This window comes from Ixodes scapularis, unplaced genomic scaffold (genome assembly GCF_016920785.2).
Source record: "Ixodes scapularis isolate PalLabHiFi unplaced genomic scaffold, ASM1692078v2 PGA_scaffold4__175_contigs__length_147842914, whole genome shotgun sequence".
Classification (NCBI taxonomy): Eukaryota; Metazoa; Arthropoda; class Arachnida; order Ixodida; family Ixodidae; genus Ixodes; species Ixodes scapularis.
In genome coordinates, this window is record NW_024609879.1 from 137,016,007 (window position 1) to 137,043,301 (window position 27,295).

The window sequence follows — 27,295 nt, forward strand, 5'->3', positions numbered from 1 at the left end:
CAACTATAAACCTTTAAATTTAAGGCCGTCTAGATCCACAACATTCATACAAATACCCAAGCTACTCATACAATGTGGTGCTGTGAAAGTTATCATTTGAGAACGATCATTTGTTTGCTGTGTGGCCATCCTCCGTTTTTCTGTGTTACGGGTAGAGGAGGGTGGTAAGTTTGCCCTCAGCGACGTGAGGATTTGCGAGAACAAATAAAAACTTAGACGCCTGAAGGCCTCCTTCTTAAAACTTGTACATAATGAGTAAAACATATAAAATAGCGCAACATAAAGACAAGGACAAGAAGTATACAAGACAGGCGCTAATGTGTATTTATATAACCTATAAATATAAGTTATATGATAGTTCCTAAATAAATTAGTGGTATGGGGGTGACGTGGTAGGTTACATATCCATCTCAATATACGTTTTCATGGCAAGAAAGGTTTTGCGATGGTAGCAATTCTTGGAGTGCCATAGACAAAATAGGAATATGTTAAATTTTAATAAAATAATGGTCTGTAAAGCAACAACTTAATATTAATTAGCAAAACAGACCAGTGGCGATCAATAATTCCCAGCACCCGAGCGAGTTTTGGCATGAGATATTGTACACGGCTATCCCATGTCATGTACTCACTAATGCGCTGCGAGAGTTTCATGACCTAACAATTTTTAACTGGTTTTGACTAGAAGCTGAGAATTTTAGGCACTACCACAAGCTTCATTTTTCGAATGAAACATCACAACTTTTGATATATAAATATTAACATTTAATGTTTTCCTTTCCCACAGCTATTTAAATTTGATGTCAAATTAGTCATATTTATTATTTTGTAACCGGTCTTGGAATTAGAAAAACCTGCTTGTATCCTTCGAGTAAATAAAAAATTTTGCCTGCTAATTTTTTTTTTATATTGATAATGTCGAAATAAATGTGCATATACGAAAAGTCCAAACGGAAGGTAAAGCTGAGAAACGAAGGCCAGAAAATGTGTGAAATAGCGTAGAGGTCGTGGAATCGTGCCGCATTAAAACAGTGTAAGGAAGAGATGCGAGCAGAAACCGGAAGATTTGCTTCTAAGAAGAGAATTTTGCGAGACGTGCAATAAAATAACACGGCTAAAACTTGCTTGGTAATAAATCAGTTCACGATAAATTTTACCCAGCTGTAAAAAAAAGTTCGATTGAATTTAAGCGACCGCTTAACGAGTGTCACAGAGACAGCAGCTCGGCGCTCGCCATGGGCATAGAAACTGTTCCAATGCAGGATCGGTAGAGCGGCTAGCGATGCGGCGCTTTCGAGCCTCGCGCCGCTCGCGCTCGTTCCGCGGCAGCTACCATCACGTTGGTGAGCGCCACCAGGTATGTATACCCCTCACTGCGACCACTCTGACAAACAATCGTTTCCATTGGCAGAAGGAGCTGCATGGCAAGACGTTTTAGCTGAGCGGAAACCAAAATCGAGTAGCTTCCCAAGCAGCACGAATTTTGACCATGTATTGGCCAATGGCTTGTGATGGTCTTCTGGCCAATGGCCAAAAAGTTGCCCTTCGTCGGCCAATGATTGGCCGATGGCTGATGGCCACCGGCCAATGGACAATGGGCAGAGAAAGAACAGTCATCGGCCAATGGCTGGCCGCTGTCCGGCCACTGCCCAAGGGATCATTGGCAGTCATTGGCCAATGGTTGGCCAAATCTGTGCTGCTTGGCGTGCTCGTGTCTGTCATCAAGATGCAGAAGGCTTGCTGCCACAAACGGGCTTGGGCTAGACGCCACAAACAAGGAAAAAAAAGCTTGTCTGTGCGACTTCTAAAATGTTTCGTTGTTAAATAGTTTTAAATATTCAGAACCTTAAATCAGAAAGTCTTTTTTTTTGTTTTGTTTTATTTTCTAGCTTTAGATAAACTTGCAGAATACCAAATGCAATAAACGTCGAAGAAGAAATCGTTCGTTGTTGCTGTTTTCACTAAGGGTTTTTTTCTTCTCAGTTTTATACCCACGCTTTCGGCCTCCCGCCACCATGCCCGTTATATATATATATATATAAAAGTTGCGATACCTTGCTAAGTTGTAATGATATATAGTTCGAACGTTTCTTTGGTCTTTTTAGGCAGCTTTAAGAAACCGCTTACCCTGAACATTGTAAAAAACGTGAATTTGCACATGAAACTGAAAATTTGACTGACCATTTTGAAACTGACGAAATGCATTTGCAATGAACAGTTGTGTGGTAAACTCGTAAACCTTCAAACAAATCTAAAGATACTGACGAACGCACTTACTTTGTTGACATAAGGACAGCATCGTACAAATCGTATGATGGCAGTTGTATTTCCTCTTTAAGGTTGGAAAGTGTAGCTTTGGCGTCCAGATAGGAGGTGCTACCATATTCTATTAATGCATACAACTTCCTGGTTAGGCTTTTCTGGAACGTAAAATAAAGATTAAACCAGAACGCACGTTTAGGGGGCTCGCAAATCAGGAGTTTCTTTTTTTGTTTCTTTTATTGTGCGTATCAGTTAGGACGCTTATGAGCCATGTCATACATTTTAAATAATGATTTCATAAAAAAACTTAAAAAATAACGCCCCTTTTGGAAAGTCGTGACCTGAGTTCTGAAATCAACCAAGTAGCACATTTAAAAAGCAGTTTAGAGAAAGCATATTAAAAAATTATTTTATTACCAGGAACAAATGTCACTATTGTACAGTGCTCCTCAAACGTAACGCCCAAACCCCATTACACAAATTGTATTATTTTGCGACCGGCTCAAAGCCAAATTTGTCACTACAACAGATGGAATATATTCATCAAGCTGGGTTCTGATTGCGGAGTGAAAACTTCACCACGTAGTTTGACCGGTATGCCTTGGACTAGCAAAACACTTGTCGAAAAACGCTCCACTTGCGGTGGCGTTCGGTTCCGGGGCTTTCCAGATACGTGGAAAATTTTAAGGACGTAATTAGGAGTAAACCACCAATACCAGAAATATTTGTGTGTTTATTAATACATTTTGGTGCGCATTTGGTTCCCATAATTTGCTATGAGCGTCATTTTAGCCACGGGTTTAAGAAAAAGGAGGACATGTGCCCCTGTACGAGTTCAGTCCATCAGCCGTACTCACCAGTCGTGACTAACTAGCGCTGTTTTAAAATTAGTGTCGCGACTAAGTAGTCGCGAACTAAGAGAAAAGATCAGCGACTAAGGATAGACTAGTTCTGCAAAAATTCACAAGCGCGAAGCTAGCGGGTGACTATCTAGTCAGAACTAAGCAGCGGAAGTGACAAAAAAAGATATATGTCGCGCGGACGCGTACTTAAACGCCGCTGCGTAAATGGGTATTTTATCGTAGAAAAACTGATATTTAAACGTTTATGAGAAAGAAAAAGTTACAATGAGACGCTAATTGGCCGAGACAGAGTTGTACAAGAAAAAAATTAAAGAAACGCGAGGAAGAAATACAGAAGCCGCATTGCCAGTGACATAAACAAATATGGAAGCGCCCGAAAATGCGTTTTTTCTCGCCGTCAAGCGCCCCGCTGAGATCGCTTTAGTGGTACCTCTGGCCGTTGAACATGAATATTTACACAATATTTCCTCCTCCAATTCATTCTACATGTGTCCCCCAGCGTTCCGAGACAGAGTAAGTGCTTCGTTATAGCGCTGGCGGTCAGCGGTGATACGAGTTGGCCATGGCGCTGAGCCGCTAGTCACCCGCTAAACACCGGCTAAACTAGCCCTACCTTATGACTAATATTTGTTGGTGATTTCTTAGTCGCTCGGGGCGACTAGGCCATAAACACGACTGGTGAATACCCAGCGCTCACTTAGCGGTGACTATCGCTCGCAACGTGATCTTTTTAGTCGACGACGTCGCCAGTCGGTGGTTAAACAGGCGCTACTCGCGCCTGGTGAATACAGATGCCTATTTTTAAAAGCAAACTGAACTCCCCAAAACATACTTAAGTGCCGGGATATAATACGAACTGAAAAACATGAACTTTCACCGGCCTAACTTGCTTCAGATATTTACGTCATAACGCATCATTTAGTTGACACCGATCTCGAAATATGCTTGTATTTCGAGTAGTTGGTTCTAAAATAGAAGCCAGTTTTCTATTTCAAAACAAGTCTCGCGTCGTACATTTCGCTTAATCGGTTTTTCCGGGGATAGTCCTTTTTTTGTAAGGCACAGCATTTGAAAATGTATTTTGAATTTAATGTTTGTTTAAGTGCATAGATATCGCAATTTTTGCTATTAAATAATATTTTAAAGGTAAGTACGATATAATCAAATGCAATACAATTTCTCCATATAAAACGTCTGTGCTACGAAAATTTTGATGAAAGTATAAAAATCTTTAAAGAAAATTCGTCATTTAATGCGGGGGTTAATACTTCTCTTAATCAAATATAAAGGACCAAAAAAAAAAACCCAAATGTCAATGTATAGGTTTGCTCATCCTGTGTTATAGCAAATGTGCTACCGGGGTGTCGCGAGGAGGGCCCATAATTTTATTCATTCCCAATGTGTAAAATGCATAAGTCAGAGAGTAGAAAGTGTATACACCTATTTGCGTAAATACGGAAACGACAAGGCCCATGCAGCACATGGTACTTGCCGATATTCGCGTCGCATCGGGAAAGTCATGGGAGTACCATTCCGACACTGCCCATACTGTCGTCGTATCAGGACACTCGTGCCGGTACCCTTCTGACAGTCGCGATTTTGGAGGAACATCTGTTAGGTCGCGCCAATGCTTAACAAAAGGCGAGGTGGAAGGATGTAAAGCAGCTAGGCTCCATCAACCTGATGGTACACAAACCGTTTTTCCGGAGATGTCGTCTCTGAACCGGCAATGGCGGCGTGATATTGAGCATTTTCGGCCGATTTGAAAATTATATTTAAAGATAATTGCGTTTTTTTTCGCGTATAATTTTGAAGATATTTTTAATTTTAGCAATCAGCGATAGATTTAAGGCGGAAATTTTTGCGAGTAAATTACCGTTATTTTTTGTGAGGTAATTAACTAATATTAGATATTGAAATCTACGTTGAACGCTCTCAATAACACCTGAATTTGTCACTCCAGTACAGTTCCAGACAACTAAGGCTGTTCAACACGACTACGCACCAGTGAAAAAAACAAACGTAAAATACAAAGTGGTTTAGAAAAACCGCGTGTCACTCGTGTAATGGCTCCCAGCGCTCTAAAGGAAGCACTGTAATTGTAATCACGTGATGATTGAAATGAATTGCAGGATCCGTAAAACGCCTAAATCAGGGATGACCTCAACGCGGGGAATATAGGTGGAATCTAATACATATTGAAATCTCAGAATTTCACGCTTCCTAGAAAAGGACATAACTTTCGTCTTTGACTCATTTAAGAGTAGGTCATTTGAAGAACACCACGCCGAAATAGAATCTATATCACGCTTTGACAGGAGGGGCAAAGGAGGAGGAGGAGAGTACAGAGGAGGAGGGAAGGGTACAGACGAGGAGGAGGGGAGATATGGAGGAGGAGGGTACGGAGGAGGAAGAAGACACGGAAAAGGAGGAAGGTGCGGAACTAGTTTGCGAGGAGTGTGATCTCTATTTGTACTATCGTGGACACTGTTAGCTATAACACCGCAGCGGCGGCCGTCCCGTACCCCCAGCGCCTCATAGCAGGCGCCGTCCGAAACTCCGCGCATGCGCCGTGTGGCGGACTCGCTCTTCCCGTTTGCGAGCACACCCTCGTTTTGTCGTCTGCTAGGCGCAGAGCAGGAGACGCCACAGTGGTGCTCGTCTGTTACCTGGCCCTAGCGAACTGGTCTCAAACTCATTTTAAACCGGCGATTTTGATTGGGGGAGATTGCAGAGTCATTGGGGCATTAACCCTATCTACGTTTTTTGTTGTTGTTTCTTTTTTTTTTTTTTTTTGCTTTTTCAGAAACAGGATTTCGCAATGCATCTTTCACAATATGCGCTCGCAAACCAGTATGAGCGCAGCAGGTGTGATACAGAAATAGACTTACACTCCGTTTTACCTAAAGTCCGAATGCAGCGTCAGCTGCAAAACGACATAGCCAATCAAATAGTGCAAAGGTGCAATGTCACGGGGTGCATCACCGGGGGACACAATAAGGTGCAAAAATGAACTTTTGTCGCTTTTGGTTGGCCCTATCGTCTCGTAACATCCGCTGCGCTTAGACCTAAAGAGAAACGGAGTATAACTGCAAGTTTGTCCCATAAAAGAAGGAAAAAAGTAGTCCACCGTGATATTACAATTAGGGGCGATGATTATCCTTAGCCAGCGGAGTCAGGGAATCAACTCTGGACGGTGGACACCTCTTACGCGGCGGTTTGCTGAACCGTGTTCAGGGGAAATTGGCAGGCGCTGTGGCGTCGTCTGCTCTGTGCCTAGCAGACGACAAAGCGAGGGTGTGCTCGCAGGCGGGAAGAGCGAGTCCTCCACACGGCGCATGCGCGGCGTTTCGGACGGCGCCTGCTATGAGGCGCTGGGGGTACGGGACGGCCGCCGCTGCCGTGTTATAGCTAACAGTGTCCACGATAGTACATATATATATATATATACTATATGTTTCTTTCTCATATTGTTTGGCACGGTATATCGCGAAATCAAAATACGTACCTCTAGAGCTGCGCTCTACTTTCGGATTACAGGGATTTGTGAACGTCTTTCATATTCTTTAATAATTATTCGCTACACACTTTCTTTAAAGTGTCGAACGTTCTATAAATCTAAATATCTCTTTAACTTTACGCGCTCTGCTAGTTTGCTTTGCAGGATTTTTGAACTTTTCACGTCGAAACAACAAAAAAATCTTACTTTCGGATCAAATTACATTAAAGCAAATCATATACAAACTTTTTTGTCTTTTGCAGACGCCACAAGGTGGTGTTCCAGTCTTTGACGTCCCAGCGAACTTCGTCTCAAGAAAAATTGCTTGGTATCGTCTCAATGGTACACTACAGGGTCTAAGACATCAAGGCCTACTACAGTGCAGGCTTACTCAGCCTTCGTGACCGTAAGAAACCGTGTCGTCAATCGCTTCAAAAAGCCGTTTACAACTCCCTGTAACGCCGAATTAGAGCGCAGCTCTTGGGGAGGAGGAGGGAAGGGTACTGAGGTTCACGTGTTATCGGGGGGGAGGGGTGGTCATGTGACCTTGGAGAATCACATGACCACCTCACCAAGGTCACGTGGGGGTCACGTGACCTGGGGGTGTCACGTGACCACGGGGGTCACCTGACCTGAAGAGAAATTTTTCCGCCAGATTTAGCGGGAAAATTTTTCCACTGGATTTAGCGGGGAAATTTTTCCGCTAGATTTAGCAGGGAAATTATTCCGCTAGATTTAGCGCGGAACTTTTTCCGCTAGATATAGCGGGAAAAGTTTTCCGCTAGATATAGCCGGGAAATTTTTCCGCTCGATTCAGCGGGGAAATTTTTCCGCTAGATTTAGCGGGGAAATTTTTCCGCTTACCCATAATGCACCGCGCGGTTACGCCGACGGCGACGCCGACGCCGCTCAAGCCGGAGACGGGCGCCTAAGAGCTGCGCTCTAAAACTCTTGTTCGCCCTGCTACTGGAGCTGGTTATCCAAGTGATGGACGACTAGGACTTACGTTTGGCTGATCAAAGGAAAACGTGTGCGTGACCTACGACGCCGTCGCGATGCAGGGCAATACGACCTCCATAATACAAAACGCCCAACTGCGAACACTAAGTCGGCGTAATTGCCCCGCTGTCTCTGGCGCGAAAAGTAGCTCAGAAAAAACACCCTCGCGATGAGCACTAAGAACGTTCGAGACAACAATATCTGTAATGCGAAATTAGAGCGCAGCTCTTGAGGAGCAGGAGGGAAGGTACGGAGGAGAGGGTATTCCACTCCTCCTCCTCCGTAACCTCTTCTCCTCTCCTCCTCCTCTACTCCTCCCGTCCTCGTCCCGTTCTCTTCCCCTCCTTCTCTTCCCCTCCTCCTGGTCCCCTCCTCCTCTCCCCTACTCCTCCTCATCTTCCCTGCTCCTCCTTCTTCCACCCTTCCCCTCCCTTTCTCTCCTCCTCATTTATTATTCCTAATCCTCTCCCCTGTTCCTCCTGCTTACGTGGTCAATTTTCCCGCTAAATCTAACAGAGAAACTGAATTTGCTCATAGATGACGTGACAGCATCATGTGACGTCATTTTCCCCGCTAAACTTGGCAAGGAAAATTATATCGAGTTGAGGTCACTGGACGTCAATTTTCCGGCTAAATTTAGGGGGATTGAATTGCTCTTAAGGTCACGTGACATTATTTTACCGCTCAATCTAGCGGAGAAACTGAATTTGTTCGTAGGTTTTGCGACACCAAGTCATGTGACGTCATTTTTCGCGCTACAGTTAGCGGGGAATTGAATTGCTGTTGAGGTCACGTCACGTTAATTTTCCTGTTAAATCTAGCGGAGAAAATTAGTTTGTTTATACACCAACTCATGTTTATAAACAAACCGGAGCGCCCCTAGCGGACGCCACCGGCGCCGCGCATGCGCGGTGGATGGGGGGCAAGAAGCCCGCCGTCGCCCATAAACAAACCATTGAATTGCGTTGTTGTCGGCGTCGGTGGGAGTCCCCGTGCTCTTTTTCGCGTTGGAATTGTTGATGCTACGTCCTCCTAACAATGTCTGACTACTTGAGCTGCTTCAGCAAAACTAACGGGGCAAAACTTTGCGTGAATAATGTGACGTGCGGCGATTCATTTCACGTGGACGACGCAGAATGGGTGCTAAAGCCTGCCTCCCACGATGAGATTCTGCTCGCTATTTACAGTCGCGACGTCGCTCGGGCAGCAAAAGCGTGGACTGAAGCTGAGGTGGTGGATGTCGATACTGAAAACCGCAAGTAGAATCGGGCATTACAAGGCGGTGATGGCCACTGTTAACAATGATCAACAACTTCTTGTATCTGTTTGCACTTAGCCGACTTACCCCAACCAACCTTCAAAAGTGTTTTGAGGCCTGCACTTAGTTCTTATCGCAATTACCGGGTCAACGTTTGGTTTACGGGCCGCTGTCGTTTGAACGAGCTGACGACAAAAAACAGCCAAGTTTGAAAGAGCAGACGACAGTTCGAACGCATGCGTAATGGGGTACGGGAAAGAAGCACCGCGTCCCGCGTCAACAAACCACTCGAATGTCACGTTGTCGGCGTCTGTGTGGGTCTGCATACTCTTTTTCGCTTTGGAATTGTCGATTCTACGTCCTCATCGCAATGTCTTACCACTTTAATCGCCTAAGCGAAATTATCAAGGCTCGTTACGCCGCTAAACTTTCTGTAAATAATTTGACGTGCGGCGATTCATTCGCATGAACGCCGCAGAATGGACGCCAAAACCACGATGAGATTCTTCTAGCTATTTTCGGTAGCGATGTCGCTCGTGTTGCAAAAGTGTAGAAGGTAGCGGCGATGATCGACATCGATACTCAAAATCGGAAGCGGGAACAGACCAAGCGTAAGAAGTCGGTGATGGCCACCGGTACCAATTATCAACATCTTGTATCTACTGTTCACACCGAGCCTACTTAAATCTTTTGAGGCCTGCAATTACTTTTTATTGCAATCACCGGGTCAAAGATTGGTCTACGGGCCGCTTTTGTGTGAGCGAGCAGACGACAAAAAGCAGACGTTTGAAAGAGCAGACGACAGTTCGAACGATCAGGCGGCCGTGTGAATTTGAAGACGCACTGAACCCGTGGGTGGTTCGGACGACTTGGCGATTTTTTCTCGTTTATGTTGGAACAGAGCAAATACGTCTGGCGACCACAAAGTGTTGCCCGCACACGCAATCGTAGTTCGACATCTTCTGGTTTGCCCTTTTCACGGATACTATCCACGTTCTCGGACGAACGGAGGGGGCAAAAACACATGAAAACTGATCTTGAAACCTTTCCAGACTCTTGGTACAACCCCCGTCGCAGCATTTTGACGAGAAGGCAGGTTTTTTGTCTCGTTTCTTCCAAAGGAACACGGGAATGCATGTCTGGCACGGTGACTTCTGCCCACCGCCCCAGACCGGAAGTGCGTCCGGCGCGCCACCACCGCGGCGTGACGTAGGGGAGTTGAGTTCGTGTATAGGTGACGTGACACCAGGTCATTGACCTCATTTTCCCCGCAAAATTTAGCGGAATAACTCGGCTTTCTGTAGACCTAGTATTCTCGTATTACTAAAAAGAGTAGGTTGATGCCATTCAGTCCAACCATGGATGCTACCAGAAGGCACATCGGGAGTCTTCAGTTCCTTGCGTAAAGTGTGTGGTGTATGAGAGGCCGTTAGCATGCGGGATCAAGTACGTGGGACAAACCTGGAGATGTGTTAACGACCGGTTGTTAGAACATAAGAGCAATGTAAGCCTAAATGCATCGAACTCAGAAATCGCAAAGCACATTCCGGAAAGCAACAATTGTTCTCCCTACTGGTCAGAGACGGAAGTTATACAGAAAGAGCAGAATGACATCGAGACAGTCGTGAAAGAAAGAAAAAGTATAAAGTCTATCGTAAACTGCATAAGCCCAGCCTCGGTGCAACTGGGAAGTCACGTTAAAACGTTCATCAGATTGTAGACAACACCTTCGAGTTTCTTTTATGTTTGAGGAAGAGAATGATGTTGGGAGCGGTGTTAATATTTAATAAGCTTCGCCCGGGTTGGGGAACAAAGCGCACTAGTCGCCGTGTTCCTGGGGTCACCCAGATGCAGGTTCCAGAACCCTCTCCCTTCGTCCTTGGTGGTAACATTATATTTTGGGATTGACCGCGTGGTCTCTTGTAAGTGTATATGTATTATTTGTTTTTGAAAATGGTTTAAATATAGGAGATCTTTCCATAGAAGGTGGTTGAAAATGATGGTTTTGTGGGTTGGACCGTTTGGTTTCTTGTGAATGTCTATGCACTTTACATTTGAAAATGCTTTCAGCATAGGAGATCTCTGCGTAGAAGGTGGTTCACAGTGGCTTTGTAGGTGCCTATACAATGCTTGAGAAACGAAACCTTTAGCTGAGGTTGAGACGTTACCTTCTGTGCTTGTTCCTTCTACTAAAACTTGTTTTGTTCTTTTTCTGCACCACAGTCTCATTTGTTAATCGACATGATTAGGTATACTACGAGCTCGCCTGCGCACTTATAGTCTTTCCGCTAGGTAACTTTGTCGTCAATCCCCGAGAAGGGAAGTGGGTATGGCACCTTCCTAGATAGCGATTTGGATTTCTGGGCATTAAAGGGTTGTTTCTTTACGGCTGTCCAGATATGTATTTTTTTTTCTAAGTCTTTCTGGAGTTCGTCATAGTCCTTTATCGACTTAATAGGTCGAACGAGCGTGAGGTGGTCTCCTTATAGCACAGAAGTCGAGCTTATATGTGAAACGAGATGATCGATGAACAGCAAAAACTGCAGGGCCAAGAACATTGCCTTGTGAAATTCTCTATATACCAGATTTGGGTTGTGAGGGGGTGCCCATCTGGTATGTACATTGTAATCGGCTAAGTATGAGGTCTGATGGTCAAACTAGGATTTTGTCTTAAAAACCGATCACTGTTTGTAAGCTCTTCTTGAAATCGGAATCATACAGACTTTATATCTTGCATAATATTATTACTCAGCGTTCCTTGCTTTGTCTCAAAAAGAGCATTAGGAGAGCTTACATACAAGTCCAAAAATGAACGCGAAAAAGAGAACTTGGTATTACGAAATATTCAGTTACCAATTCAATAAATTTCACGAACTGCGAAGGATAAAAATCAAAAGAAACAGAAAATCTCGCTCAAGACGCATCTTACCACAAATATACTATGTACATTATTTACGAGGCCATTCCTGTGAGCATCCATCGTAATATCTTCTAAAAGTATTTGAGGTCATTATATGTGCATCATACGAAACTGATTGCAATTAAATAATCCTGTAACATAAGTTTGCTTTCTATGTTCATTATTACACTCCTGCATTTTATGTACGAGGCGGGTAGGAGTGCAAGTAGTTCCGAAAACCCAGTGTTCTATTGTTTAACCGGTACTTTATATAAATTCTGCACATCGCAATCTACGTTTATCGTATGCCCTCACATTTCAAGAAACTTTCATATTGCATCTCAATTATCTGGATCTGTTTTGAGAGGTTCATGTTGATGTCAGCCTATAGTTACTGAACCACTGGCCATCAAGAAGCTGTATCAAAATGAGAAAAAAAAATAATAATGGCTTTTTAATCCACCAAATGATCCAGTCTTAGGGCGGTGAGAATGTTTCATTATTTTTGAAGAATGAGTGCTTGATTTGTCATAAACCAGACCGACTGTTTTGTTCAGCTTGCCGAGCATTCAGTTTTGACTTTTACTACGAAACGTCGTCCCTCTCTCACAAATCGATTGCGCGCAGGAACACGTGACGTGATGCGAATGGACAGCGTCAGCTGGTGCGACGTTTCCATGATATTTCGCCATGATTGATTGGAAATTCAGGCGATGTTGCGTCGCGCGGTGCCTGGTGTAAACTACAGCCAATAACACACAAGACAATTAGGACCTAGCACGTTCTCGCGGACGCGGTGCATGAATTGCTTGGTCGCAGCAGCGCGTCCATTATTTGCTCGCTAACTTTTTCTTCTATTTTAATTCAGCATGGTCTTCACGTCGAGTGAGATCTATACGGACACCCGGGGTTAGACAGTCTGCGCCTACACAGACGACGTTCTGTCTCACGGGCGCGTTTACGCCGTCGAGAAGCCGCTGCTTGCTCAGGCGTATGCATCAGCCGCCCCATTCTTGCGCGAAGGTTCAGAGCGCCAAGGGAACGGGCGTCTGAAGAAAACAAAGAACAGGTGGCGAATAGCGCGATCGCATGACCCCCTGCCAGACCTGTGCCCATTACTTAAAAAAAAGAAGTAATGGAAAACAATTACAAATCACCCAGCATCAAATGTAATAGATTACCGTTACAAATTGCTTTCGCTGAAAAGTAACGGATTATTTTACTCGTTACGTTACAAAATACATTCACGTTAGTTATTCCGTACACTTATAACGAAAAAATTAGAAACTATTTTTATGTTTTCTAAAATGTTCTGCAGCACAACTTTTCATTTCTCATGCGCAGGAAGATGGAAGGAGGCAAAGCCTGCTAGGAGTTTTCTTTTTGGTCTTTGTTTTCCATACTTGTATATGCTTTGAAGGGTAATATTCCCTTGAGATTTGTGTTTTCCTTTGGTCCTTGATGTCTTCGTCCGTCTTTTTTTATTGTTGCCGAGCCCAGGGTCTACAAGATGTCGACTCAATACCACCTCTCCCGCACTCTATCACTGCTTACACTGATGACAAGTGCCGCCACGGCCCTGACTGTCCACGAACTGGCATCCAAATAATCGTGGACGTATTGATTGTTAAAGAGCGAGTACGTCCGAGTGACGCAATTCTCCTGTCCAATGCGCGAGCTGGGTTTGGCTGACGTAAATGGGCACTGCGGATGCACCACCGCGAAAGGGCGAACAATTTTCGAAGTAAAACATGTAAGAAAATGTTCTCTATATTTAAAAAAAAAAAATTGTACAAAAAAGCAGGCTTTTGGCTCTCTATTTTCCTCTACTAGTTTTCTTTTTTCCTCACTAAATGATGTGCAACCTGCTAAATTCTAATTTAAGACCATTTATTCCTGCCCAAAATTAATTTTGTGGTCCCTTTAATTGCCGGCTCATATTGCTCCAATTTCAATATTATGCTCATACTTTAAAAATAAGAGCAATCAAATTAATCCGTTACATTATGCAGTAACGAAATCGCATTGCAAATTACTGCAGCCAAACGGTAACGTGACAATCACATAATTACTTGAAAAAGTAACAGGTTAGAAGTAATACGTTACTTGTAACAGATTACTTTTCAAATCTGCCTTCAGGGTAATCGCGATGGACCGAACGCACTGCGCCTCAAACACAACTATCCTAAACGAAAGGGCAAGGGTATATTATTGGTGCACTTGCCCTTTCCAGGCGCCAAAGGCACCTGCGATAAGCGCCGTATGTTCCCTTCGTTTTCGGCAACACGACACTCGACCAGTAAGAGCCCACTGCAGCTGACGTTGTTGAAAAAAAAAAAAGCAGGAACGTTGATTTTTGTGCATCGAAAAATGAATTCGAGCAACACATTTTCTCCTGTCACAACATACACAATAAGCGCACCGAATCCTGTTAGCACGAATCGGCGTCTTTGTTTTTTTTTTTTTTTTTTCAAAAACTGCCCCGTTGATATTGGAGTGACCTAGAAGAAAAATGTCCCATCACCAGTCGCGGTGGTACTTAAATCCTGAATCCACTTTTTCCACGTTCCTCCACAGAAACTTCCAAATTACATAACGCGAGCATTCCTTAAACCTGTTCATCGATTTTTTTTTTTTTGGTGGAGATAGAAGTTGATTATTTTCTCTAACTTTTTCATGACAAAACAACTCGGGGGACTGTTTTGCGTGATGTAGCTTCGTTTCTTCAAATTAATTAATCAATGTTCACCTCGCAATGTTTCATGATCAGAGAGGACTATCACTCCACATTTCATTTGGAACGCACTGTAATGTTTGGTTTAATGTACATATTAAATAGTCTTCTATGTCCTCTCACTAATCGTAATTATAAAAGTTTTGTGAAATTTTTACTTACTCTCACGAGGGATCTAACGTTCATCGCTCAGAAACTTTTATATCAGAGAGGCAATGGGCCAATTTGCTTACGTCAACTTAAAGCAGGTTACGACACGTCAGCGTCACCACAATCTTACAAAATAGCGTCAGACATTTTGTGACTACCTTATGGTCGGCAAAAACACCACTGCGCATACGCAGCCTTGAAGCAAATACTTTTATGTGAACTGTGCGCGACAGGTATACTTCCTTTCTCAAAACGCCTGATATATCTGGACGCAAAATAATTTTGTTTAAGGATTGCAAGTGAAATGCATGGTCAGTTTTTATCAAGTTCAATATTGGTATATACATCTGGGTAGGGTGTTCGATGTATCAAAAAATTAAATTACGTCCGTCCAGAGCGCAGTCAAGAGACTTTTTTTTTCCTTTATAACCCGCTCTCGCTTCACCTGCTCACACGAGTCGACGGGCTTGCCGACCAATCTGTTGTCTAGGTTGGGTTGGTCGTAGGGAGTCGAATTTCTCAAATCTTGAAGGAGTGGCGGAGTAGATGGAGATGGCATATAGGCGAAACATTCTCCTGGTAACCGATATGGGGCGCCGTAGACAAGCTCGGCTGAGGTGCATGCAGCCTTAAAGGTAGCATAGATTCCGAGAAGTACAAGAGAAAGGTGACTTGCCCAATGGGCGCGATCTCTTTTCCCCAGTGCTACCTTTAGTTGGTGGTGTGGCGGCTCAACCGTTCCTTTTGTACGCAATGGTGTTTATGAAGCGTGCGTCTGAGCTCTTGACGAGGGTGGTGAAAAATGCGCTTAAACTGTCGGCCCCGGTCGCTTGTGACGATAGAGGGACAACCGACCCGTGCCATCAATAAGGAGATAAAAGCGTGCGCGACGTTCTCCGCTGTCATATTTTGGAAGTGGAACAGCGTCTGGCCATCTCGTGATTCTGTCTACTCATATAGCAAACCCCTTTTGAGGATGATGGAGGGCCTGCTATATTAATGCGGACATGGTCGAGCCTGGCATCCGGTGGTCGAAAGGCGCGCAGCGGTTTCTTCGTGTGTCGAAGAACTTCAGCACGTCGGCCTCTGCTGCATGTTTTTAACACCGGTCAGATGTCAGATTCGATTCGGGATTAGACGTATCCTGATGTAACGAGGTGCTGAGTTGCGCGAATGGCGGGATACTCAGGATCATAGATGACATAAAATATTGGTTGTCGGAATTGTTGAGGTATATATGGTCGGAGGTGTGCCAGTTCGCATGCCCTAGATGACCTCGCTGTTGACAAGTGACTGTGCAATGGGTTGTAGCTGCGGGGATGTTGAGGAAACCCTAAATTCTGCAATTCGGAGTCTTCCCATTGAGCTAGCGCCAAGTTCAAAAAATTGAATGCCGGAGACTCGGAGACAACGTCAATGCGAGAAAGAGTGTTTCCTGGCAAGTTTTTTGCTCCGGCGGCATTGCGTAGGTGTGCCTATATATCGAGATGAAGATGAGGTGGCCAGTTTATCTGGCGGGGTAGGAACTGTGATTCGCGACGAATGTATAAGGAGATCAATGGTTTGTCATTGGTGAGCAAGGCCAAGGTTCGGCCTTTGAGGAAGAAATCAGAAATGGTGAACGGTCGCGTGAAATGATAACAATTCACGTCCAACGTGCTGAACAGGGTCTCCGCTGGATTAAGTTGAAGAGAAAATAATCCAAGAAAAGGTCAATCATTTTCTCTGTAATGCTGTAGTACGGCCCCGACGGCAACATCAGACGTGTTGACCATGTCGCGCGTTCAGACGTTTGGCAGCGGGGGCGCAAAGAGTGTGGTGTCAGCGATGGCATGTTTTACTAAAGTGAGGTCATCCACCACGCTGGCAGTACACTGTACTTTGTCGAAGGTTTCTTCGGAGCGCGGAGCAAGTCTGCGAGAGGTTTATGATTTTTGCGCAATGTGGAAGGTCGTACTAATGAAAGTCCATGATACGGAGAAAATCCCGCAGCTTCCGTCGTTGGTCGTGGGAAGTTTGGAAGGACTTAAATCATCGATTGAAGAGGCTGAATACAAGCGAACCTGATGCAATGCCCGAGGTATTCCAAGGCTGCAGCACCAAAGGTACATTTCGCCACATTGATGGTAAGCCCGTACTCGTGGAGTCGTTCGAAGAGCAGCCGCAGATGTTTGGCGGGATCTTTTGGTGAGCTTCTCACAATGGAGAGGTCATCCATGTAGGCAGAGGTTAAAGGTAGCTCATGAAGGGCTTCGTGAACGAATCTTTGCACAGTTTCGTAATTCAAAACGTATTTAGATATACTCGAACAGGCTGAACGCAATAGTGATGGCTGTTTTGGCGATACCCGTTGGCTCGATTGTAATATGGTAATATGCCTTCTCCAGGTCGACTTTGCTGCATTTGACTCTTGCCGTGCGACCTTGTGTCGCTCACCATATAAACAACCAGGGCGCGCAAAAGTGAATGGGCCGGAAGTAATGATGGGTGGTGAGTCACACCGTTTCGCAGTTTCTCTGCCAAACTGGATGTCTTCGTAATTTCTGGATCTCATGCTGGAATGTCCGCAAATTCTTAGGTAGGTACATTATTCTGAATGCAAGGAGAAATCAAGGATGTACAGATGTCGTTGACAGTGAGATGAGTCCTGTTATCAATAAGACGTCGGTGGTGCATGCTGACGTTCAAATAAAAACGGGATAGGAAGCCTGAACATGGTTAAATTGCGCACAAATAGAAAGGAACACTGAAGAGGGAAGAGGGAAGAGACAAGCGCAAACTCACAACTCGATGTATTGAAGGAAGAACAAAGAACAGCCCGCGGCATCAGCTCGAGCCGAGGCCACACTCGCACGGGGGCACCCGAGAACGCGGAGGACTCACACCATCATCAGCCATACTCAAACGATTGTAGAAAGGCGATTTCCTTGTCGGTTAAAACCACAGAAAATGGCTGACACAACGCTCGCTTAGGCGGAGTATACCAAAAGCTTTAAAAATTTCCCTAGTGTGTTTTTCGTGGAATCTGCTAATTATCAAGGTTTTTTGTAAAGAAGGTGTACACTTGACAATGCAGAGGTAGGTGACCCACACTGTGGAATTTAGAGAAAGATTGTGCTCCCTTAACCGGTCATTAATACACCGTCCTGTCTCTCCTACGTAGGATCTACCACAGGAAAGGGGAATGCTATAGACCAGTGTGGTTGAACAGGGCACGTGAGGGCGGACGTGTTTTTTGCGGCACCTGTGTTTTGTAATATTTTCTACTTTTGCTCGAAGCTAAGAACACATTTGACCCATTTTTGGTGGGGCTGACATCACTAAGGGGACTCCTTACCTATTGGCTACCTGTTTCAGATTGTGAGAAATTTTCTGTATATAAGAAACGACCACTACTCCATTTTGTCGACATTACATGCAGCTTTTTCGCATCCTTTTGCTTTTTTATCAGAGTCCCTACCACCTCTGTTAGCACCTGCGTTGGAAACCCGGACGCTGTAAGCCTCTCAATTTCAGAATTTAAACTGCATGCTTTTGATGGTGCGGAGGCATGACCTCTTTAAAGCTGAAGTAAGGCAGGAAAGAGCTATGCCGCTTTTAACGAATTTAGAGTGCGAGAACGTATAGTGTAGTAAGCCTTTTTTAGAACGGGGTGAAAATGACCAGCGCAGGTAGTTTGTTTGCAAAGATAGGGAAAGGTCTAGAAATTGCAACACACCTTCCTTAGGAGCTTAAACCTTTTTAGAACGGGGGAAAATGACCAGCACAGGTGGTTTGTTTGCAAAGATAGGGAAAGGTCTAGGAATCGCAACACTCCTTCCTTAGGAGGTGTGTCAGCCATCCTACTGTGGCGTTAACCGACAAGCAAATCGGCTTTCTACAATCGTTTGAGTGTGGTTGAGGATGGTGTGTGTCCTCCGCGTGCTCGGGTGCCCCCGTGCGAGTGTGGCCTCGGCTCGAGCTGATGCCGCCGGGCTGTTCTTTTTCTTCCTTTAATACATCCAGTTGCGAGTTTGCACTTGTCTCTTCCCTCTTCCCTCTTAACTCTGCATTTCTATTTGTGCACGATTTTAACCATGTTCAATCATTACCAACTTGCCCAACTAACCACTTTACTATAGGAAGCCTGAGCCGGGCGGGGCTGGCTTGCGTCAGCAGTGACGAAGACCCACCGAAATGTCCTGCGTAATCCTATGTGTGAGAACGTCCCCCATGTTGGAATATTTGGCACACCTGCAGCGACACAAACGTCTGTGGGCGTCGTCTTTCAGCTGGTGTAGGTGGAATAACGGACGTTTCCGCTCCTGTGTGGACGAGTAGGCGTTGACGGGAAACGCGATCCGTTATTCGCAACTTTCAGCGACGGTGGTACCGCGGTGCGAGAATCGCGCTCCCTAGCTTCTGGATGAAAGGCTTCAGAATAAAGGTGCCTGCCTCCGCCTTCCTGACGTGAAAAAAATAAAGTAGGGCTCTAACACTGCACGTATACAGCAAAACTAGAATTACTTACGCGTCGCAGACCCCGCCTCGTACTGTTGTTCTATGACGATCATGCAGATGGCGGCCATTTCGATAGGCACCAGTGCGCCCCCTATAGGTTGTGAAAGCTACGAATAAAAAAGAGGCGGCTTGCTTTTGATCCCACGTCACTGGCCACCTATAGTGACGGGCCGCATCTCTTTTCTGCCAGTCGCACGGCTGTTGGTAGTTGCGTGCGTTGTTGCCGAATGCCTGGTAGCACCAACAGGAAACGCTCGTTGTCACGGTGGGCTGCGACCTCGAGATAGACTGCGATGGCGACATGGGTTTCCATATCAAGATGAAAATATTTTTTGGTCGACGCCGCGAGCTGCTACCCGTTGTGTTGACTGCCTAGATGGCAGTTTTCAGGGCATCTATGTCGGTTCCTAGGGCTCGCATAGTGGGACACTGATGGGAGTTATCAGTGACGCTTGACAGGCTTGGCGTAGCATACGCAATGACGCGGTCCACCACCTCAGGAAGGCGATCTATGAGCAGGTCCGTTGCTGGGGCAAGGGCCATGCATATCACTTGGGGCAAGCGCCGGGGGAACAATTCGCATGAAGCATTTGAGATGATTCACGGTCGCCCAGCTTCTTGGTGTGCATGGTGGTTTGGCACCCAAGATGCTTCTGACTGTCTTTCTGGCGAGCGTTTTTCACTTTATGTAGTCGTAGAAGTCGTCAGGAGGAGAAATAACCTGGACGTCGTCCGGTTTATTAGCCACTTCCGAGGAAAGGACGGAGACAACAAGATAGCAACAGGAGACATGGGTTGTGATTCACCGTAAGGGAAATTCGGCTTCCAGTTGGAAGAACCCGGCCCCAGCACTTTTCGCCAAGGAGTACGGAAAGTAGAGCTGGATGGCGGACAAGGTACCGTCGTCGTTGGAAGATGTTGCCTGCGTTACTCTGGCTCATGATGATTGAACGCCCGTGTCACCAATTTTTCGGTATGGTGTTCGATGTACAAGAGAACGAATTGGCGTCCGTCCAAAGCTTAGGCAAGAGGCGATATTTTACTTTAAATAGAAATACTCAAAGCAAAAACGATAGTTTATGAACAACCGCACCTTTCAGTTAGTGAAAACGGACGTTTATTTCAGGGCACAAAACATCCGCACGTTGACCAGGATCTAGATAACACGGGCAAGGGTAGAAAGGAAGGAGTTATAATCGGGAGGGCAGATAATTCTTTTACCTGTCCTACCGAATATGATCCCTTCCGTTCGGCCGTCCCCCGTTTTTGAACTGTATCCTGGTCAAAGCGCGGAACTTTTGTGCCAGGAAATAAACATTCGGTCGTTGCCGAATGAATGAGTATGATTGTGTTCGTGCACGTGCTTAGTGTTTTAATCTTTTTCTATTTAAATTACTCATAATGACAACACGCTCTTTTTAAGCAGACAATCTTCGCGCCCACTCGTGCGAGTCGGCGCGTACGCTGGTTTCTGCATTGGAGTGCTGGCACGCTCCCATTGTTTAGCTGTGGCTCTGCATACTTTACACTTTTTCTGATAATTGTAAAGGTGACAAACGCTACATTAGGTATCGCTATTTTCGGTAACTTTAATACATAGAATGAGCTAATTATTTGTGACACGTGCAGTTTGATAGAGAAAGGTGTTCTTATACTTACCGACATAATTTGCACAGAACATAATTTGACTTTCAAATTCGGTCTGGTCATAGAAGCATATCGAATGTTGACCTAAACCAGAAAGGTGACGATTAATTTAACCTTGCATTATAGTAGACATAATAATTCCATTTCACACGTAAAGTAACTAGAATTTACACGTATAGATACATTTATTCGAAGCACTGAGTATGATGACCAGTTTCTTTCCCCAGTCTAAATGATCTCCTAATGCGTTTATCTCGAACGTATACAGGCTTTATTGTGCTGGATTAGGTTGTCTAAAAATAACAGTTTTAACACTTTTTAGATCGAGGAAAGCGCGCGCAAATGGTCACTTAGCAAACGGAATCTTCAAAGCAAATGCTACTTCACAAGCGTAGGAGGTACGCAACGTTTATGCCAGCAACCAAACTTTTTTTTTTTCAAATTAAATAATGCAAATCAAGATATAAGGTCTCTTTCACGGCCAGATTATATCGTGTCTTAAAATATTCCTTCAAGCAAAGCAATCAAAGCTTAATTTTAGACCTGCCTGTTCAATACTCAATTATTGAGCCGGATCAAGTTCGTTTGCTTGTTAAATTCAATTTGGTTTTACATATATTGATACATTCGAATATCGTTTCACCCCTTAAAATGTTTTTTTTTTTTTTGTGGCCACCGCGGTTAATTGTTATTTTAACATTTGGGTACTTTAGTCCTCTATGGTCCTTAACATGTAACTTGTCGGTTCTTAAACAACAAAAATGTATATGCACGGCGCTCCTGAATGTCAAAAGTGTAGGGTGGTGTAATTTATTTAATCCAAATGCAGTCTGGAATATACGATAGGTCTTCTATTACTGCGTTTAACGAAATTAGATGGCTGGGGTAACATGGTCGCATATTAAAGCCAACAGAACCCCTAAACCAATGACAATTAATTTGTGCACGCGCTGTAAGAAAGAGATGTGTCATTACAGAAATAGTTTTGGAACGAATGAGACGTTAATGAAAGCGGAAACGGAAGGAACAGTAGGGAGTTTTCGTAGACCGCGCTGCCCCCTCCGCTAAGCGTTCCGCAACGAAGAAGTTGCTACTGCGCCTGCGCGCCGATAGCCTCGACTGTGGAGTTCCCGCTATTGTAGCGGGTTGCGGAGGGCCTTGCGGGACGCCGAAAACGATCTACGAAAACTCCCTAATAAACGATACGGTGAAGCACAAAACTCCGCAAAAAACAAACAAAAAAAAACTTGTTCCTGAGAGCTAAAGGGAAACAAATATTTCCCTTTTAACGCACTGCAGCTTAACAGGACACAAGGAGATGAGATTTGCAACGGAGCGACACTGCAATATCTGCGCCTTTCACAATTTAATAAATTCATGAACTGCGTGAGTGATTTTGGTTACTTAGATTAGATGCAATGGCACTTTGACGTGGTGCATTGATTCTTAAGAATAACCTTTATTTTATTATCCCACAAAAGATTATAAAGCGTGAACTGTAAAGCAGAATGATTGCAGTACAAGTAAAGGTAGAGACGTAAGCACACCTTAAAGGGACACTGACCGGGTATTTATGCTCGCCGAGGTTTCTAGTTGTCCGTGACGTATGAAAGCCCACCTCCCCAGAACAGAATTTGCGGCTCGAAATTCGTTTTCTTTCGGCCCGAAAGCCGACGATCAAGAACTGGCCGGTTTGTGTCGCGCTCAATCTCTTTTTCGTGGTCATGGGCCGTTTTCCAAAGTTTGGACACAACCACAAAATTTAGTCAAACTCGCTGGTCATTCAAGGGACATAGTAAATAGTGAAAATAGAAAACAAAAATAGAAAACCAATTTTTTTGTGGATTCTAAAAAGCTGCAATTAGTTTGATTGAAAAAAAAAGCGGCACAGAAAACCGGGAACATTCTGTGCGTTCACTAAGTAATTCTGAACATGGCGTTGTTTTGCGTATCGTGGGACTCGCGGGGACGGCGATGGCAGCAGACGACGGGCGTGAGACCTCTACTTCAGAAATATCGTTCGCGGTACTGGCGAATTCTGTCTGCCTTTAAAAGAGAAATTTACGACGGATTGAACAAATTGGTATTCATCCTGTACGACACGCCCTACCTCCAAGCCGATTTGCACGAAGACGTCGCCGAGCCGTCACCCCCTTCTCGTGGCTGAAGACATCGCTCGCGCAAACGTCAAGCACGAAGTGCGTACTGCGAGTTGAATATGCGTGCGAACTATTTCTTTAGTAGGTGCGAATGTGGCCAATGCATGGTGCAGCCCGGCTTCGACTCGGGAGTACTTTTGCTGGGGGAAAATTGGGAGAAAACGGTTCAACCTACAGTAGCTTAGGGGATTCCATCGCCGGACGCGATAGCAAACGGACGTGCGATGGAGAGCTCTTCAGCGACTACGATAACGACTCTTTCTAGCCGTGGTGATGCTGGCTACGGCGGTTTGCCGAATGACTACGTGGTTATTTTCCCCTCGATTCCCTTCGGCGAAGCTATGAACCGCAACTTGGGACGTTGGTACTGAGTAGAAGATTTTGTTCAGCCGGTTAACCAAGTGGGTGTCCGGGAAGAAGTGGAGGGCCTGGGCGCCTTTGAAATGGGACACGTCTGGCTCTTAACGCTGCATACTATTGCGACCAAGAAGAAGCTCCTGGCGACAAGGCACCTGCAAGTGAAGGACCGCTTGTGTCTGGCCATCGACCCCAATAAGCAGGAATTAAAAGTCAAAGTTCACTGGGTGGCGTTTGACGTGCCCGCGGAAACTATCCGTCGAACCTTCGAATCCTACGGAGAAGTTAAGGGAGTCAACCACGAAAAGTGGAAGGCCGAGGGCCGGTCAGACGTGGACACCACGACAGTCGTCGTGCGCCTGGTGCTTCGGGATGGCATGACGCAGGAATCCCTCCCTCACCAGATCGGATTCCGACGAGGCACAGAACTTGTGGTCGATGCCGGGCGCGCGCCGGTGTGCCTTTGCTGTCATCGCTCGGGACACATACGGCGTGAGTGTAGGGTTCCTAGGTGCGAAGAATATCGAGCCTCCGGGCACGACGCAAGGGACTGCGTGCGGTCGTACGCCCGAGGCGTCGCCAGCCATACGCTGACGACACGGGCATGAGCCACGACATGAACGAGGCCGAGGCGGAGGAGTCAGCGTCACCCACGACGATAGCTCTGTGACCAACAGAGCTTCAGATGACGGAGGCGGGGGCCAGCACGGAGCCGTGTGTCGCGCAAAATCAGGCGTTCACCACTCCTACAGCACTGGGAAATGGACTCAGCGGCGAACCTGCGAACAAAGTGACGGTGACGGCGCAGGAGGCACCGGCCGCGAGCGACATGGCAAAGGCCTCCGAGGGTGAAGACGCGGGTGAAATGGACCGAGGCCAAGGCTGCCAAGCGACCGTTCAACGAGGCGACAGTGACGACCGACACGGCTGGCCCTTGTTCTGAGTCGGGGCTACAAGAGGCCGCGAGCAAGAGGGGATACTGAAGAGGTGGCCGCGGCGGGTCGTCGGCTGTACCCCGTGGCGGCTCGTCGGCTCTATCCCGAGACGACGAGCAGTGACTATCTGGTGCTGCGGCCGCTGCCTTTCAGTCACATAGGTGAGCGCTATGCTCAAGGTTTGTAACTTGCTCAATGGTAGTGTCTCGTGAAGGTTTATTACGTGTCGCTACGCTGAACGTGCGGGGACTCGCAGCTAGCCGTGGGCAACAGCAGCTCTACCGACTATTTACCAAGCATGAGTTAAATATCGTGGCCATTCAAGAGACCAAAGTAGAGAGTGAGGGTCAAACCGACAGTATATTACGGTCGTTTCTGTCGCGCTATGAAGTCTGCGTGAGTCACGCTGTTGGTTTGTCGGCAGGTTGCTGCTTGTTCCTTAAGAAAGCTGTTGCTGCTGTCGTCCACACTGTTAAGACATGTTTTTTGAAAATATTTATGGGTTTTGTCAGTGGCGATCGACTTATTATATTTCTAGGACACTAATTGTGTTTGGAAAAGGGACTGCCGCTCCAATGGAGGGCCCTACAGAGACGGCAGTGTTATGGCTTTAAATAGCCTTATTGGGCACTGTGAGTTGCACGATATTGCGTGCTGCGTGACTCGTGCAAAGGGTCTTATGTACACCCACTCGCAAGGCACCAGTCACGCCAGGTTGGACTGAATATACATTTCCTCGGATCCGGTTCCCCTGCGTGGTCGTAACTCGGTCGATTACGTTTCCTTTAGCGATCACTCCATCGTCAATTCTCAATTAGGTGCCAAGGAAAACGGGCACCTTTTTCGTGAAAACAGTGCAAACTTAACGCGAAGCTGATTCGAGATGAGTCTTTTCAGAACCTAGTCAAGGAGAAACGGCAGGAAGCAGAGCTGAAGGGAGGGTGCGTCATCGAGAAGTGGGAGACCTTCAAGCTGGAAGTAAAAATCAACGCATCTGAGAAGGCGTGTTCCTTGAAGTTACAAGAAAAAAATAAACGAAGATATGTTGCGTGATATCCTGAAGAAGCTATTACGGAAAGAATGCCGAACTCCAGGCCTTTTTATGAATAACATTATTAACCTAAAAGCCCAACTCGGGATCATAGATGGGGAAAGATATAGGGTGGACCGCGCTACGAGCCAGTTTCGAAAGATTCTTGGTTGGAGAAGTGCCCACAAAAAGGATGGTTGCCGCGGTAAAAGAAATACGCGCGCGGCATTAAAATAGTGGAAATCGAACACCATGGCGTTCTGTCTGTCGAAAAAACTTTTATAGAAAAGGCTTTCGTCCAACGGTACACGGAACATTCCAGTCATCATGCCTCAAAAAAACGAAAACAGTGTTTCAAAGCGAGTTCTTGACTTTACTGATGACAATATAATGTAATTTAAAAGGTTTTCTAGAAGAAGCCAATAAGCTTGCGGAGATAACAATTGCAATAGAAGATTTGAAACATGGTAAATTGCCAGGCCCAGATGGGTTGACCCTACTTTTCTATAAGACGTTTAAGCATGAGGTTGCAGTTATTTGTTAGAAGTTTTTACTGAATCGTATGACCAAAACTTCTTACCGCCATCGTTTCTGCGTACGTATGCGGTATTGATTCTTTAGTGTGACGATCCGGTCAAACTTCGTAGTGTAAATTTTTATCGTCCTATAACGCTTAGTAACATGGACTACAAAACACCAATGAAAGTCCTCGTTAGACGATTGCAATTCGTGATCACGAATGTTGTGGGGCCGCAGCAGATGTGCTGCATACAGGGTCGAAGTATCTTAACTAACATTCATGTCGCTCGTAGTACTTTGGAGTGCTGCGACTCAGAGATGAAGAAGGTTGCGATGTTACAGCTAGACTTAGAAAAAGCCTTCGACCGCGCGTCTTTAGTGTTTTGGAACATATAGGGATAGGGTCTGTAATTTTGGGAATAGTGCGGATGGCGTACCAAAACTGTACAACGATCTTCATTGTCAAGAGTGTAAGCGAAGTCATCCCTGTCAAATCTTTGGTAAGGCAGCGATTGCCCGCTATCACCACTATTGTTTGCTTTGTGTATAGAACCCTTCTGTTTGCGCATTATTCATGAACAAACGCTCGCGGTTTTACTCTGAACACGTGTGAAGTCCAAATACTGGCTTACGCGGATGATATTGCGATATTCTGCGCGGACACAGAGTCTTAAAAAGTATTCGAAATCACAAAGACCGTCTGCCTGCAAACTGGCTGTTCATTGAATTGGTCAAAATGTTTGGGTTTCTGGCATGGCGAGTGGCCATCCAAGCCGAGAGTGAACGAAAATATCGAATGGGAAACCGTACGTACGACCCGCTATCTAGGCGTCCCACTGGAGTGTTACCGTGATAATGCCCATTTGTGACGAGAAGAAATTGATGAGTTACATGGTAAAGCAACGCAGAGCGGTTGCCGTCATATGTCAATGTTCGCACGCGCCACGGTGTGTAACTTATTTTTTGTTGAAAAGGTATGGTATCTACGTCAAGTATTGCACTGTTCTCGTATTTCCATTCAAAGGTTGCATCGTGTTTTCGCGGTTTTCGTTTGGGCCTCCTTTTGGGAACGTACCAACCGAGCGAACCTCTTTCGACATGTCCGATCTGGTGGCCCCTCTTTGGCCGATCTTTTTATTCCACAAGTTGTTAACCGTTCTATCTTTCTGCGTGATCAAACCAGCCCCTTTTTGCGCACGATTTTTCTGGTTCATTTGTGTAACGCCTTACCTGATTTTATCGTTTCGTCCTGCGACGGAGGGTCTGGGCCGCTAAGTGCCTATTTAAGAGAAGTAGTTGGTGCTTACAGATTTTGTTATTGCTCGCTTTTTGTTAGAATATTTGTCCAATGTGTCACGAAAACGTCTAACGAAGCATTTAATAGAAACGACTTTTTCACCTCCCATTTATCAAATGCTGTACAGTACTCTCCCTGGGTATGATGTACTCTGTCGGGTTAAGAAAATGCTGGTACCCGCTAATAT

At 45.4% G+C, this 27,295-nt stretch overlaps 1 protein-coding gene across 1 annotated transcript in view; it reads right to left on the reverse strand.

Annotated features, from left to right (window-relative positions):
* Window positions 1–27,295, reverse strand: part of LOC115322494 — a 150,543-nt gene that overhangs the window by 81,148 nt on the left and 42,100 nt on the right. The window contains exons 7-8 of the mRNA XM_042293718.1: window positions 20,824–20,895; window positions 2,278–2,420 (exon numbers count right to left, since the gene is read on the reverse strand). Of these exons, the coding sequence (XP_042149652.1) occupies window positions 2,278–2,420; window positions 20,824–20,895 (215 nt within the window). The remainder of the gene's footprint in view (window positions 1–2,277; window positions 2,421–20,823; window positions 20,896–27,295) is intronic.